Raw genomic sequence first — 12266 nt, forward strand, 5'->3', positions numbered from 1 at the left:
TTCTTAAAACATATTTAACACCATAGTCTGAAAATTATTGATTCTTTCCCTTAGTCTGACCTCCATAGGAGAAATTTCCCCTTCTTCTTTTTTGCCTTAGATTGGTGCTTCTTCTCTTGCTGTTTTGTGTGTTTTACTATTTTGTGTTGAACTTGAACCATTTTGTTATCTTTTTACTTTCAATTTTGTATTCTTAATTCTGTGGCAAAAATTTCTGATTGAGTGCCCCAGTGGCACAGCAGCCAGGCACCCAGCTGCCATCCAAAAGGCTAGGACCCTCACCCACCAACTGCTCTGCCTCCACAAAGGCTCACAGACCTGGGAACCTCATGGAGCACCTCCACTGTACCCCACAGGGTCCCTATCAGTCAGAATCTGTCCAGTGGCACTGGGCTTGTTATCTTCTCCTGAAAACCACTGGAGGGCACTCTTAGCCTTAGATTTTTTTCAGTTCTGATTCTGGAGTTTTGGATGCCTGATTTCTGGAATTCAGTACACATTCACGTGGCAGGGGGTTTAGCTGGTTACAGACACAGACATAAGCAGTGGGGCTTGACTTTCCTATGGCAGAAGTAAGGGGCTCTCTATGTCTTTCCTTCATGGGCACCCCTGCACAGGCTCTCCCATAGTGTCCTGCTGTGGGCAGGGAACCGTGGAAGTATTCCCCTCACTCTGCTGCCCTTGCCGCCCGTCCCGGTCCTAGTGCCCGTCCGTCTTGGGCCTCAGCAAGATTCAACAGCACTCTCTGGCAGCCCAATAGCCTCCCTTCGCCTCCTCTCAGTTGCGCGGCCCACGAATTCCTCTGGCCAATTTGCACCACCTTAAAAATCGGGCTACAGCTTCCTCAGGTTAGCTCCCTTTCTGTGTTCCCCGTTTGGGGTATTGCCCAGCCCCATCTCAAAATGATGGTGTTGAGCAAGTGCTCCCGATGATACAGGTGGGTTCTCCCAGCTTCTGTGCTGTCCTCGCTCCTCCTCCCCCCTCCTCCCACTGCTTCTGGACACACCCCAACTCTCCAGTGCCTCAGCTGCTGCCCGGAGCGCTGACATCTCAGTCTGTGCTTGTTTGATTCACTGTTCGGTGGGTCAGTTGCTGGGGAGTAAGTGGGAGCATCCCCTCACTTCGCTATCCTGCTCCACCCTCCCATCTTTTGTTTCATTTTTAATATACAGTATTTTTGTACACTTATTCCTATGAGAAGGAGCCCTGTTGGTGCAGTGGTTAAGCACTTGGCTGGTAACCAAAAGATTGGTTGTTCAAACCCACTAGCAGCTTTATAGGAGAAAAGACCTGGCGATCTGTTCTCGTAAAGATTACAGCTTAGGAATCCCTATGGGGCAGTTCTACTCTGTCCTGTAGGGTTACTGTGAGTTGGAATTGACTCAGTAGCCAACAACAACATTCTCCTGAGTGGTAGAATCATGTATCTGGAGTTTTAGAAGAAAGTGTTTTTTGTTTTTTTTTTTGCCTCTTACAGGCAGAACAGAAAAGATTCCTATAAATCTTTAGATACCAGCTTATTTAAGGAAAGGAGAGTTTGAAGGAAAATTTGATAGACCATTTTATCCACCATGTTTTAAAGTACACTGTTCCTGAGAAGCTCTGAGTCACTTGCTCTCGTCTTTGAAGATCATCCCAGTCTAACTTACTTCCAGGCAGCTTATTTTTGGGGGCAATTGGTGCTGTGAAGCCAAAGCCATGGCTTATGCAAAGGAGTGTACTCTTCTGACCAGTTATCAGGAATAACTTGGTATGGAGCCTGGCAAGGCTGGGTTTAGCCATGCAGATCCGTCATCGCAGATACTGAGGTTTAAAATGGGTATTGGTCAACATACCTTTATATATGAGTAGCAAACACATTGGGTCATAGGTTTGATCCATGCGACAACTAGGGAGATAAAGTGAATGGAGTATTACGTTTTAGCTAGTTCTTCATTCCTTCTACCATGATGAAGGGTAACAGTGGAATTGGTGGTATTTTAATTCAAAAGAAAAATAGTCCCTTATAGGCTCAATGTATGTAAATTGCTTAGTAAAAGCTAATTAGATTGTTGGTTATTTTGGAGGCCGAAACAAACTCTGACATACTATGTGGTCTGCAGATAGTGGTGGTGTTACTGTTAGTTTCTCTTAACGGATATTCAGGCCGTGTTATGTAATAGATGATGAGTCCGTGTGGATTCATCATAGAGATAGCTGAGAGTTTGAGAGTTCATTTTTATTCCTCTAAGCAAAGGGCCTCCGCCCTGCCGTAGCAGCAGTAGCCCGTAGAGATGTTTATTGTACTTGAAAGTGCATGAATACCCTCACCTCTTCACCTCTGTCCTTACCATTGTCCAGAGAATGGTATCGTTCCTGGCAGTGGTTTGTTGAAAACAAACAAATTTGAACATCCCTCTGAGAGTGCACTAAACAGTGCATAACTTAAGAGCTTTTTAAATACTACAGCCAGGCAGTTCAGTGCCAGGATTTTTAACGTGAAGTGCCCAAAAGGCATATTTGAGGGAACAACTTCCAGCCTTAACCTGAGTGGACTGCTTGTTGTGTGCGGTCGTGTCGATTCTGACTCATACCGACCCTGTAGGACAGAGTGGAACTGCTGCGTAGGGTTTCCTAGGCTGTCCTCTTCACAGGAGCAGATGGCTAGGTCTTTCTCCCGCGGAAGTGCTAGTGGGTGCTAACTGCATACCTTTTGGTTAGTAACTGAGCACTTAACCGCTGCGCCAGCAGGACGCCTTAAGTAGACTGCTTGGTCTGCTGTTATTAAGCATGGCAGTCTGAAATCTGTAGGATACAAATAGGGAAACAGAATATTGGGGGACAGAAGGTGAGGTCTCTTCTTAAAACTGGAACACGTTAGAGGATTTAGGATCATTCGAAGCAGGTGGGGAGAAGGAATGTATGATTAATAAAAAGGAAATAATAATTGCATAAATTAGTTATGATGTGTCTGATAGGAAATAAGTTCATTTCTCTGCCTGCTGTTGTCTCTGTAGTTCTAAAGAGTCATTGATTCTACTCCCCCCGTCCCCCTTTTTTTATAAAGAGTTCAACCTGGTCATTGCTATCATCTCTACAATGGTCTCAGAGCAAGCCTACTAGATGACTATCAACTGCCAGAAATTTTGAGAACTCCTTTGGAAGAATTATGTTTACAAATAAAGGTAAATTAGGTGGGAGAATTAAGAAACTAAAAGGAGGGAGCATCTTTTTATGGAAGAAAGTGGTGTGTTAATGTGAAAGAAAGAATTATTACTATGTATTGTTTTGTCTGTGTGCTAATAAAATGCATGTAAATTTATTTCACTATAAGGAAAAGTTAAATCTTTATGAAACAGCTTTTAATCATGTAGTATGCAGGAGCCTTCCCTCCTGGGTTTGAATCTCAGCTCCTCCCTGGACAAGCTAGTTCTGTTACATTGTGCACTTACTCAAATTAACCTCATCTAACTTTTAGAGCAGTGCCTGGCACATACATGGTAAGTGCTCAGTAAATGTTAGCTGTAGTTATTCTATGTTCAGATGTCACCCCTGGTTATTAACTACTTAATGTTTTTTTCCAGCATTTTTCATATTTTATATTTATATTTAGAGTAGCCTTCTTGTTTTGAAAATACTTGTAATCAACTTGTTTTGAAATTTAACCAGCTGCTTTTCTCGTTAACAAAGTTGGTGATAGAAGGTGACATATTGGCCAGTAAATATGCTTTTATGGAATCACAAATGATTTTAATTCATTCTCCTATGATAACTAGCTTGTAAATTATGTATAGGTTTGACACTTTGAGTGATCAATACAGGCAGGATTAAGTTGTTATGTAAATATATGATGTATATTTAATTATATTTGTCTACCCCTAGATTTTAAAGCTAGGTGGAATTGCTTATTTTCTGGGGAGATTAATGGATCCACCATCAAGTGAGGCAGTGTGGCTCTCCATAAAACACCTGATGGAACTGGTAAATTTCAGTTTGTTTTTTGATTCTAACTTAGATTTAGAGTATACAGCATATAAGCATAAAATTCACACTCATTACTGTGAGGTAGATCATTGCATGTACAGAGTTCTGTTCAACTCATTATATGAAATATGCATGAGAAAGTTATAAAATGATACCTTTGTGATGTTCCTTTTAATGTTGTTTAGCTGCTGTAGGGCCGATGCACAACTCATGGTGGCCCCATGCACAATGGTCTCGGACCGCGGTGATCCATAGGGTTTTCATTGGCTGATTTTTTTAACGTAAATCACCAGGCCTTTCTTCCTAGTTGATCTCAATCTGGAAGCTTCGCTGAAAACTGTTCGGCATTGTAGCAACACATGAGCTTCCACTGACAGATGGGTAGTGGCTGCGCTTGAGGTACACTGCCTAGGAATTAAACCTGGATCTCCCACGTAGAAGGCAAGAATTCTGTTACTGAACCCAACTGCTCCCATTCTTTTAATACAGTTCTTTTAATTGCCACCCTGATTCAAAATCACACAAACATTTTGAAATTTGTTAATTACTGGTCCTCATTTATATTCATGAAGTGAACTTGGTTGGTCTAGTCTGCCTTTTCAGATCGTTGTACACCTACTCCTCGCTTATCAACATGGTTAGATCACAAAGACCAGGTCGTTATGTGAAAATCAGTGTTAAGCAAAAATGGTGGATGACCACATCAGATCACAAAAACACAGGATGACTACATCATTACATAACTGCCAAATTACATCATTACATGATTGCCAAACCACTGAGTATCATGGCCCAGCCAAGTTAACACATAACCTTAACCATCACAGCCATCATTACTCGCCTTGCACCTCGGTGTTTGTTACTGCCAGACATGTCGTTAATGTGCAAAATAGTTGGATAGTAGATTTTAACTATTGTCACGAATGCGAAATGTCAGATAATGAAATAGTCAATAAGTGAGAAGTAGGTGTAATTGTTTGGAGTGTCTGTCAGATCCAAGTAACTTTAATGGCTTTAAAGAACAGAAATTTATTTTCTCACAATTCTGAAGACTGAAAGTCCGAATCAGCGTCTCAGCTGTGTCAATTCCTTCCTTCTTGGTAGCTGCAGGCACTCATGGGTTCCTTGGTTTTCCTTGGCTTATGGAGGATCTTCACATGGCATCTGTCTTCCCCTGCGTGTGCTTGTTGTGTATTCATTCTGCCCTTCTTATATCTCAGAAGTGATTAGGTTTAGAACCCACCCTACCTGGTGGTGCAGTGGTTAAGAGCTCGGCTGCTAACCAGAAGGTCGGCAGTTCGAATCCACAGCCGCTCCTTGGAAACCCTATGAGGCTATTCTACTCTGTCCTGTAGTCTCACTGTGAGTTGGAATGGACTGGATGGCAACAGGTTTTCTACTTTTTTGTGGTCTAATGAACATAACAAAATTATTTCTAAACAAGATTATATCTCCGACTGTAGGGGTTAGGATTCCATAGGATTCCAGTATATTTTAAGGAGACACGATTCAATGGATGACATACCCTTTATCCAATTAAGGAAGTTTCTTTTCTATCCCTAGTTTATTAAGAGACTTTTATCATGCATGAATAATTGCTTTTACCTAACCGTATGAGATTATGAGAGGATTTTTCTCATTTTCTCTGTTCTCCTAGTACAGTGTGTTAATATGGTGGATTACATTGATTTTTCAAATGTTTTTGCTCCTGAAATAAACCTTACTTTCTGGGATTCAGTTTGCCATTGTTTTGTTTTGGGTAATATGTGAGATTGTTCAGCGGGTTTTTTTTCCTTCGAATATCCTTATCAAGTTTTTGTGTCAAGATTATACTGGGCTCCATACACAAGTTGAGATATTATTTCTTTATTTTTTATCTTTTTCCCTTCTGAAAGAATGTTTGTAAGATTGAGGCTGTTCCCTTTATAAATGCTTAGTAGAAGTCTGTGTCTGAAGGGGTTACATGTCTGTGTCTATTTCTCATCCTCGTTTGTATCTTCTTGTGTGCCTAGTTATTTTAATTGCATGCCGGACATTGTGTTTACAAAATTATTTGTAGATAAAAATTTGAAGCTCGGGATAATGACGACTCCTCCAGAGAGGATTTAGGCTGCTTCTGCTGATGCCAGGGGTGCTAGCAATCTAGATCACCTCGGTCAAATTTCAGAGAGTCAGATAATTTGAACCAAAACTGCAGTCCCTGAGAGCTTGCCTACTTCTGGCTCATTGTTGTTTCTAGGGTACAAGCTTTGGACTCTCGACCAAAAGTGAGGGGGGCTTCACCAGGCACCCTTTCTCCCTCTGCTCCCATTGACAGTCCCTGGCCTTTTACCTCCTTTGCCCCGTGAGACTACTGAAAAGGTGTCTCAGGAGCTCCTCGGTAAGCAGCGGACACCTCCAAATGAGGCCCCAGCTCTGGGCTCACCCCCCTTTCTTGGCCTTTCTCCTTCCCTAGACCCCAACCCTATAATTCTTCTTTTCTCTTATTGACTCCTTGGTATCTTCAAGCAGCTTTTCTAGCTTCTCCTTGTCCTCAGTGGGATGGTTGGACCAAATCATGTAGTTAATCAGAGCACAGGTCACCCCCATTTTTAGGAGTCCTAGATACATTGCCTCCCTGTCTCATGCTCCCTAAACTGCTAGAATCTAGGAGCGTTTATGCATTGTATATTCCAAATAGTAACAGTATCTTTTGTGTGTGTGTGTGTGTTTGTTTCCCCATAACTTGTACTTATTGGGTGATTTTCTCTACTTAATTGAAAGCTTGCTGGTTCATTATTTCTCCAGTATCTCTCTTAACTGAAGCCAAGTTGTGGATTAATTTTGTTTTTGTTTAGTTAAGTTTCTAATCCTTGATTACTCCACTTGTTTTGATGAAGAAAACTAAAGCTGGACAAATGTTAAGGCATTTGGGCTTAAGAGAGTGAAGGATGGCCTGTGGGTTTGTTTTTTGTTTTTTGAAAACAAAAAATAGTTGTAAATGTAATGTTGTACAATATCTGTTTTAAATGTAAACCCTTACTTTACAGAATGCTTTGGATAAACAAGAAGAGTTGACACCTCTTGGAGTCCACTTAGCACGATTACCGGTTGAGCCACATATTGGCAAAATGATTCTCTTTGGAGCTCTGTTCTGTTGCTTAGACCCAGTACTCACTATTGCTGCTAGTCTCAGCTTCAAAGATCCCTTTGTCATTCCGTTGGTAAGAGAGATTCTCGTAAAAGCCCGTGCGCTTTCACAGAGAGTAGTTGTTACTTAGAAATGTTTTCATTAGAATGCCATTCTCTGTTACATAGCATCAGAGCAATGTAAATTGCCTTTGCCTGTTATTTCAAGGGAAAGGAAAAGATCGCAGATGCAAGAAGAAAAGAATTGGCAAAGGATTCTAGAAGTGACCACCTGACAGTCGTGAATGCATTTAAGGTAAAAACCAAAAAACTTATTCTGGATTGTGGCAGTTTATTCATGTCAACAAGGCATATATTTAACCTTTTAAAACCTGTATTGTAGATACCAGGAATACATTGCTAAGTAAGAATCTTTTAAAGTCAGGTGACTATTTGAAAAGAACGTTGGGAACCTTTCTGAAAAACTTTGGGAACATTTAGGGTAATATCTACAGTGTGAAGATAACTTTTCAATTTTGCAGTAGCTTATTTCAGCTCCCTTAACTGAAAAGAAATCTATTTGTGTTGTTTTGGTAGGTGCGGAACAAGCAGGTATTCAACAGTGTATTCTAAAATTTGGTATTTGATAGTGTTCACTTAATCTTGTTGGCATTGGTGACAGATAGGCACTTTCTGTTCATGAAGAAACTACACTTGGAATCAGATTCAGCATTTTGATAAAAGAGCATCATAATCATGTATGCTGTTGAGATTAGGGAGATTTTGGAAGCCATCCCCAAAGCCAGGCTTATCTGTGGGTAAACACTTCCCACCAGTCTTTGCTATATTTAAATAGAATTTGGTTTATAGAAGCAGTATCTTCTTACTCTCTGTCTAAATTCATTTTGTACTCTAAGGGAAAGTTTATGTATCTTTTTCCTCTGAGCTCAGTAAGCATATTTTTCCTGCCTTTTGCCCCTAGCTAACAAAACACATGTATGAAACAGAAAATCTATAATAGCATTGAAATTGTTCTGTAACATGCTTTTTTTTTTCCATTAATATATCACGTACAGTATCAGGTCATTTTGTGTAAATTATACAGTTGACCTGTAACTTTATAACTCATACTTGTATAAAAATCATCTGAAAGTTTGGTGCTAGTTATCTCTTAAAGACTAGAATTATAGGGAGTTCATGTTGCTTTAATTTGTGAATTTCAAAGTTGTTTTGAATTTTTTACAAATAAAATGAAGTATCAGGAATGGTTAAATTATTACCGAAATAAAAACAAACTGGTAGGCAATCTTTGCTTTGGGGAATGATATAAATAGGTTTCATTTCTTTGCTTGATAGGGCTGGGAAGAAGCTAGGCAACGTGGTTTCAGATATGAAAAGGACTATTGCTGGGAATATTTTCTGTCTTCAAACACCCTGCAGGTAATGGTGAATGTTTTACAGTTATTCTTATATATGCTAGATTAGATGTATCTATTTTGTGCAGTAGGTCTGCACCAAAAAGTTAATTGTTTAAACTTCTTTTATAAAGTCGAATCATTATACAAAATAATACAGAGAATCGAGGAAAGATATATAACCTCATACATAACGCAAAAAAACCAACGACTAAAAAAGAAGCAAGATTCCAGAGCATGCAGGAAAGGGCAGTAAAACTCAGTTACTATTCCTGCCTTCACCCTTTAGTGGTCTTTTTGATAATTCATCTTGAGAATGTTCACTAATTCTTCTATTCTGTTTAAAAATACCAAGCAGGGTGTGTGTCTCTAACCTTCTGTGATCTAGCGTAGTGACAGTGCTGTTGGAGAGGTGTACAGGAAACAGAAGACAGTGGGTAACAAACCAGGCAGATGCACGTCAGCCGTCAGACTGTGGGCTGAATTTGGGAACGTGATCTGAAGCTAGTGAGATTAGGAGTATCCTCACACTCCCCTAATACACAGATACCCCACCTATGTGGTGTGAACCCTGGCACCAGGCATTTAGCAAGTCTGTGAAGAGGGAAAAGAATCGGTCTAGCATGTCTAATCCGGCCTGTCCAATCGTGAGCAAAAGAAAAAGAGCTGGCAACCCTGTAAAATTATAAAGTCAAAACCAAAAAACCAGACCCACTGGCGTCAAGTCAGTTCTGACTCATAGCGACCCTGTAGGTCAGAGTAGAACTGCCCCATAGGGTTTCCAAGGAGCAGCTGGTGGATTCCAACTGCTGACCTTTTGGTTAGCAGCTGTAGCTCTTAACCACTGTGTCACCAGGGCTCCACAAGGTCAAAGGGAGTTTTAAAAAACAAAAAAAAAAAAATGAACACAGCATAGTTCAACAAAAGAAAATACAACTGCTTCAGTAATATGGAACAACCTAAGAAGAATATTAATTCAGTAAAACAGTTCAAGTAAACCAGTAGAGCGGATGGAAGGAAGACTGCTGAGTTCAGAAAACAGATTGTACCAAAAGGGAAAAACACAAGGAACAAAATGGACAGCCCTCCAAGTCAGATTACTGCCACAGGAGAAAGGCTGGAGGTGATCACAGTTCATGACTGTGGCTGAAGAAGACGGAGATGGAAGCAGTGAGTCCAAAGCTCATAGAAAGGAGGTTGGGGATGATCCATTTTGAGGATGACAGGTGTCTGTCTACATAGAAATTAAAGTTTAATTGAATGTGTCTTCAGAGATAGAAGACTATTTCCCTGAAATAGAAAATGAACCAGAGATATGAAAAGATTGCCAAATCCAGGTGTTATTTGAGAATATTACACCCAGCCAAGATATTAATTCCACGTATAAAGACGAGACAGGCATTCAGGAAAGCACTTGAGAAATACTGCTCCTGGGAGCTATTCACGAGAAGTTCATTGGCAGCGACATGCTGTCTACTAAGGGATGAATCAAAGTGGAGAATTCGGAAATGGATCTAAATCAACTACTGATGTGCATTGAAATTATTTAGACATATAACTAATACAGTGCAGTGGTTCAGAGCTCGGCTGCTAACCAGAAGGTCAGCTGTTGGAATCCACCAGCCACTCCTTGGAAACCCTATGGGGCCGTTCTACTCTGTCCTGAAGGGTCGCTAGGAGTCAGAATTGACTCGACAGTAACGGGTTTGGTTTTCTGCTTCATAACTCATACAGAACAATGTTGTTGGAAATTACGGTTACAGACTGGAATGTAAAAGGTGATCCTTAAAAATATAATGATAATAAAAACGAGGAGTGGCTTAAGAGTCAGTTGTAACAAAAATGAGAAGATGGGCTAAATATAATGTCACACATTTCATAAAAGGGATATATACTTAAAATGACTCCACCTTTTATAATATTATATAATCTTTTCTTAAGCTCAGAAGAATCCTTTTGGAAATACATCTTATGAAAATGTAAAATTCATCTGGTCTTTTCATTTCTGTTTAATTTTCTTCAAACTAAATTTTAATACTTTTATAAAAACAGCTTCTATGCTATAATCTTACTGTTATGATGGTATTTCTAAGTCTTCTGTCAGTATGTATGTACAATACATAATCTGGAATCTTGTTTACTTAAATGATTATTTCTGAGATTACTGAGGGGATTTTCTTTATTTTCATCCTTGTACTTTTCCACATTCCTTGAATGCTTTTTAATGACTCATGTGTCATTTTTATCCAAACAGTGATTTTCTCTTTTAAAAACAATTTTAAATAAAACAAGCTTTAAGCTTATGTGCCAATATGTTAGGAGTAGTCAGTTCTCAGTAGTGTATAAATATAGGTATTCTTCAAAATATGGATGAGAGGTAGGGTGATTTAAAAAATTATTTAGTGTGTCTTTTGCGGAATGTAGCAGTCCGTTAAATATTATTGGTTATCCCTAAATCAGGCAGATTTGTTCTTGTGGAAGGCCAGATAGTTAACATCTTAGGCCTTGCAGGCCATGTGGTCCCTGGTGCAGCCACTTGTCTCTGCCACTGTTGAGCAGAAGCAGCTGCAGAAGATCCGTCGACCAACGGGTGTGGCTGCGTGCCAGCAAAACTGTTTACTCGAACAGGCAGAAGCCAGACAGGCTGTAGCTTGCTGGCTCCTGCTCTAAAACGTCGCATTTTTGCCAGAGTGTATTCGTAAAGCAGGGAAGCTTACAGCTCCGTTTCTGAGCCTGTGCCTTGCGGCGGCGTCAGATGCTCTGTTCTGTTTGTCACCGTCGCACCCTAGATGCTGCACAACATGAAGGGGCAGTTTGCCGAGCACCTCCTTGGAGCGGGATTTGTAAGCAGTAGGGATCCTCAGGACCCAGAGTCTAACGTAAATTCAGGTAAAGCAGAAAACACAGTGCAAATAACTTGCTGCTGTTCTCCATTATACCAGTATTTTACTTGTTTTCCCCCCCTCTATCTTCCCACCCCCAATAGATAATGAGAAGATAATTAAAGCTGTTATCTGTGCTGGTTTATACCCCAAAGTTGCTAAAATCCGACCAAATTTGGGTAAAAAAAGAAAAATGTAAGCATTGAAGATTATTATCAGTTACTTGCAATCCTTCCCTTAAACTTTTGAAATTGTGTAATGCAACAGGACTTGCTTGTAGTGTAAATTTGTTCATATTCATATTTGGGCCATATTCTCGTTCTTTACTTTTCGATCATTTAGAAGAAGGCAGACTGTTCAGCATACGTATCACTTTGCCTTACAGCGTATCCTTGCAGTCACCTCTCCTGTCATTCATTATTATTCGGTGTAAATTTTAGAAAAGTAAGCCAGCTGTTAGAAACCAGCGTCTGAATAGAAATCACTGAGCGTAGTTTTTGTTTTAGGTTTTTGTTTTTTTTTTCCCCTCTTGTTATAAACTGGATAATTTTTTAACAGAGTCTGAAGAAAATTTTGGTAATTTCACTGTTTTGAGAAATAAAATGCAATTAATAAATATGTGTACTGATAGCTTCAGTAGTGAGTGGAGAGACTAACAAGACTTTTTGCATAGTAAATGAGCTCATATCAGCAAGAGTACAGAGAGCTGAAAGTCACATGTAGCTAGTGGTTTGTGAATCTGTACCATCTTTTTGGAAGACACTGTAGATTGGAGTTATATATCAAGAGTCATTAGAGTAGATACTGGCCCAGTGGATTCATAAATGGCTATTTTAATTTAAAATATTTTAACAAAGTGCAGACGTTGTAGGGCAGGCAGTTGTTCTCAACCAGGGAT

The 12266-nt window shown here is 39.9% G+C and overlaps 1 protein-coding gene across 1 annotated transcript in view; it reads left to right on the forward strand.

Annotated features, from left to right (window-relative positions):
• Nucleotides 1-12266, forward strand: part of DHX36 (DEAH-box helicase 36) — a 52712-nt gene that overhangs the window by 34418 nt on the left and 6028 nt on the right. Inside the window, exons 16-22 of the mRNA XM_004379177.2 lie at nt 3047-3164; nt 3862-3960; nt 6993-7166; nt 7301-7387; nt 8428-8511; nt 11276-11375; nt 11473-11563. Coding sequence (XP_004379234.1) covers nt 3047-3164; nt 3862-3960; nt 6993-7166; nt 7301-7387; nt 8428-8511; nt 11276-11375; nt 11473-11563 — 753 coding nt within the window. The remainder of the gene's footprint in view (nt 1-3046; nt 3165-3861; nt 3961-6992; nt 7167-7300; nt 7388-8427; nt 8512-11275; nt 11376-11472; nt 11564-12266) is intronic.

Source organism: Trichechus manatus, unplaced genomic scaffold, assembly GCF_000243295.1.
Source record: "Trichechus manatus latirostris isolate Lorelei unplaced genomic scaffold, TriManLat1.0 scaffold00062, whole genome shotgun sequence".
Lineage (NCBI taxonomy): Eukaryota > Metazoa > Chordata > Mammalia > Sirenia > Trichechidae > Trichechus > Trichechus manatus.